The sequence below is a fragment of the Magnolia sinica genome, chromosome 6 (genome assembly GCF_029962835.1).
Source record: "Magnolia sinica isolate HGM2019 chromosome 6, MsV1, whole genome shotgun sequence".
NCBI lineage: Eukaryota > Viridiplantae > Streptophyta > Magnoliopsida > Magnoliales > Magnoliaceae > Magnolia > Magnolia sinica.
The window spans coordinates 73456023-73457974 of NC_080578.1; the positions used below are offsets into that span (position 1 = coordinate 73456023).

The 1952-nt window shown below is 41.1% G+C and overlaps 1 protein-coding gene across 1 annotated transcript; it reads right to left on the reverse strand.

Annotated features, from left to right (window-relative positions):
- Positions 1-466: 466 nt before the first annotated feature.
- On the reverse strand, positions 467-1241 carry LOC131249655 (uncharacterized). Its single transcript, XM_058250438.1, has one exon. The coding sequence runs from the start codon at positions 1239-1241 to the stop codon at positions 576-578; it is 666 nt and encodes a 221-aa protein (XP_058106421.1). The 3' UTR covers positions 467-575.
- Positions 1242-1952: the final 711 nt, after the last annotated feature.

Sequence of the window (1952 nt, forward strand, 5' to 3'; positions counted from 1 at the left end):
CATAAATACATGTGCACAGAACGATTTTTTCTTCGATTTACGAATGCAAATGAAAAATAGAAAAAAACTATTTCTCAACTCATCCAAGTGGAATTCCTGGCCAAATTATAAGATGAAACATAGAACATATTCTCCATTTTCTTTCAGTAAGGAAATTATTAAAACATTCAATTACCCCCTCTTAAATTTCATTATTCGTATGCATCCACACAACCATTGTACACATAGCCTACATTCTCAATCTAAACCAACCAAATTATGGGCCCCACTTTCGTTAGATGATAATAACCTCTGATTAGATACGACCCATATGTCAAATTTCAGCAGTTAACTATTTTCAACTGTCCATTCAGTGATCCATCTACAAAAATCTGGCCCATGTTTTCAATGGTTTTGATTGAGATACATGTATATCATGTGGTATATATACAGTGGTTATGTGCAAGTTGTAGACAGTCCTACTCATAAAATAAAAGAAGGAATTCATAATAAACTATTCCCACTTAATTCCCTACTCTCCCAATCCTCAGAAAAATGGGATGCCTCACAATCTGAGCACTGGTATCCTCTTCTCCCTATGCACGCTTGAAATCTTCCACCACTTCCTCACTCAACAACTCAATTCCCTTCTCATGCGCCGTCTGATAAGTGGACCATGATAGTATGTATGTAAGATACGCATCCAAATTCATTGATCTCTTCATCTCGAACTCTAACGGTCCAGTGTGGTCAGTTCCCTCCACCGATTCGAACGGGAAATCAAAACTCCTATACTCATCATCCACCATCTTACGAGCCGAAGCCCAGTAGGGTGCCGACTCAGCATACAATCGCAAAAAGACGGTGTCGACTGAGTCATTGAATCGTGGCACAGTGTAACACCATACTGCAAGCACTCCATTGGGTTTCTTGAGTACCAGGTTCACTCGTTGGTAGAATGTGGGGTGATCAAACCAGTGGAAGGCTCGGGCTACTATCACTAGATCGACCGTTCCATGTGGGGCCACATCACGTGCGAGTTCCTCAGCGGATATCGTGGAGGGAGTATGTTGGTAGCGGATGTTGGGGAGCTTTTGTGCGAAGGCGAGCTGTTCTGGGCTTGCGTCTGTGGCGATTACGTTCTTGTAGATCCCAGATAACTGAAAAAGGACGCATTCGCGACGGCCATGAAAAAATAGGAATGATTTAGTTGTTGAGGTGCATGGATGGATGCAGTGGTGTAAATATAGTGAGTGGGCCATCAGGATATGTGTCCTACCACGCAAGTGTAACTGTGGCACACCATTGAAGCATGAGAACATTGTATTAAATAAGTCAATTGGGGGCCATTTGGATGCTATGGAATAAGTGGCTTTTTTAACTTATATAAGTTAACAAAGTTACTTTTTTTAAATAAATTAATTTGGTTATTAAACTTAAATAAGTAGTTTTTTTTTTTTTAAGTAACTTATTTTTATTAGTTATTTTTTATTATTTTTTAACCTCCGAAGATTACTTATTTACTTTATTTTCATCGGTAACAACGCAACTTATGAAATTATTTTAGAGAATATGCTCAGTGGCCATGAAACCCGTGTAAGTTCATGAGATTTGAAAAGCATCCAATGAACGGGTAGATGATTTAGTGGGCCCTACATGATGATGGCCCATGGCCCCACATGATGGACGATCCACATCAAAGGTCTGCCCCTAATGATGAATGACCCACATCCAAGGCAAGCACCACATGATGGGCAGCCCACATCGAAGGTGGGCTCCACATGATGGGCAATTAATAATCGTGGGCTCTGCATGATGGATGATCCACATCAAGGTAGGTCCCACATGATGGACGGTCCACATTAAAGATTGCCTAATGATAAGTGGCTCATATCCAGGGCAGGTCCTACATGATGGATGTCCCACGTCGAAGGTGGGGCCATATGACGAACAGTCCAAATCAAACGTGGGTT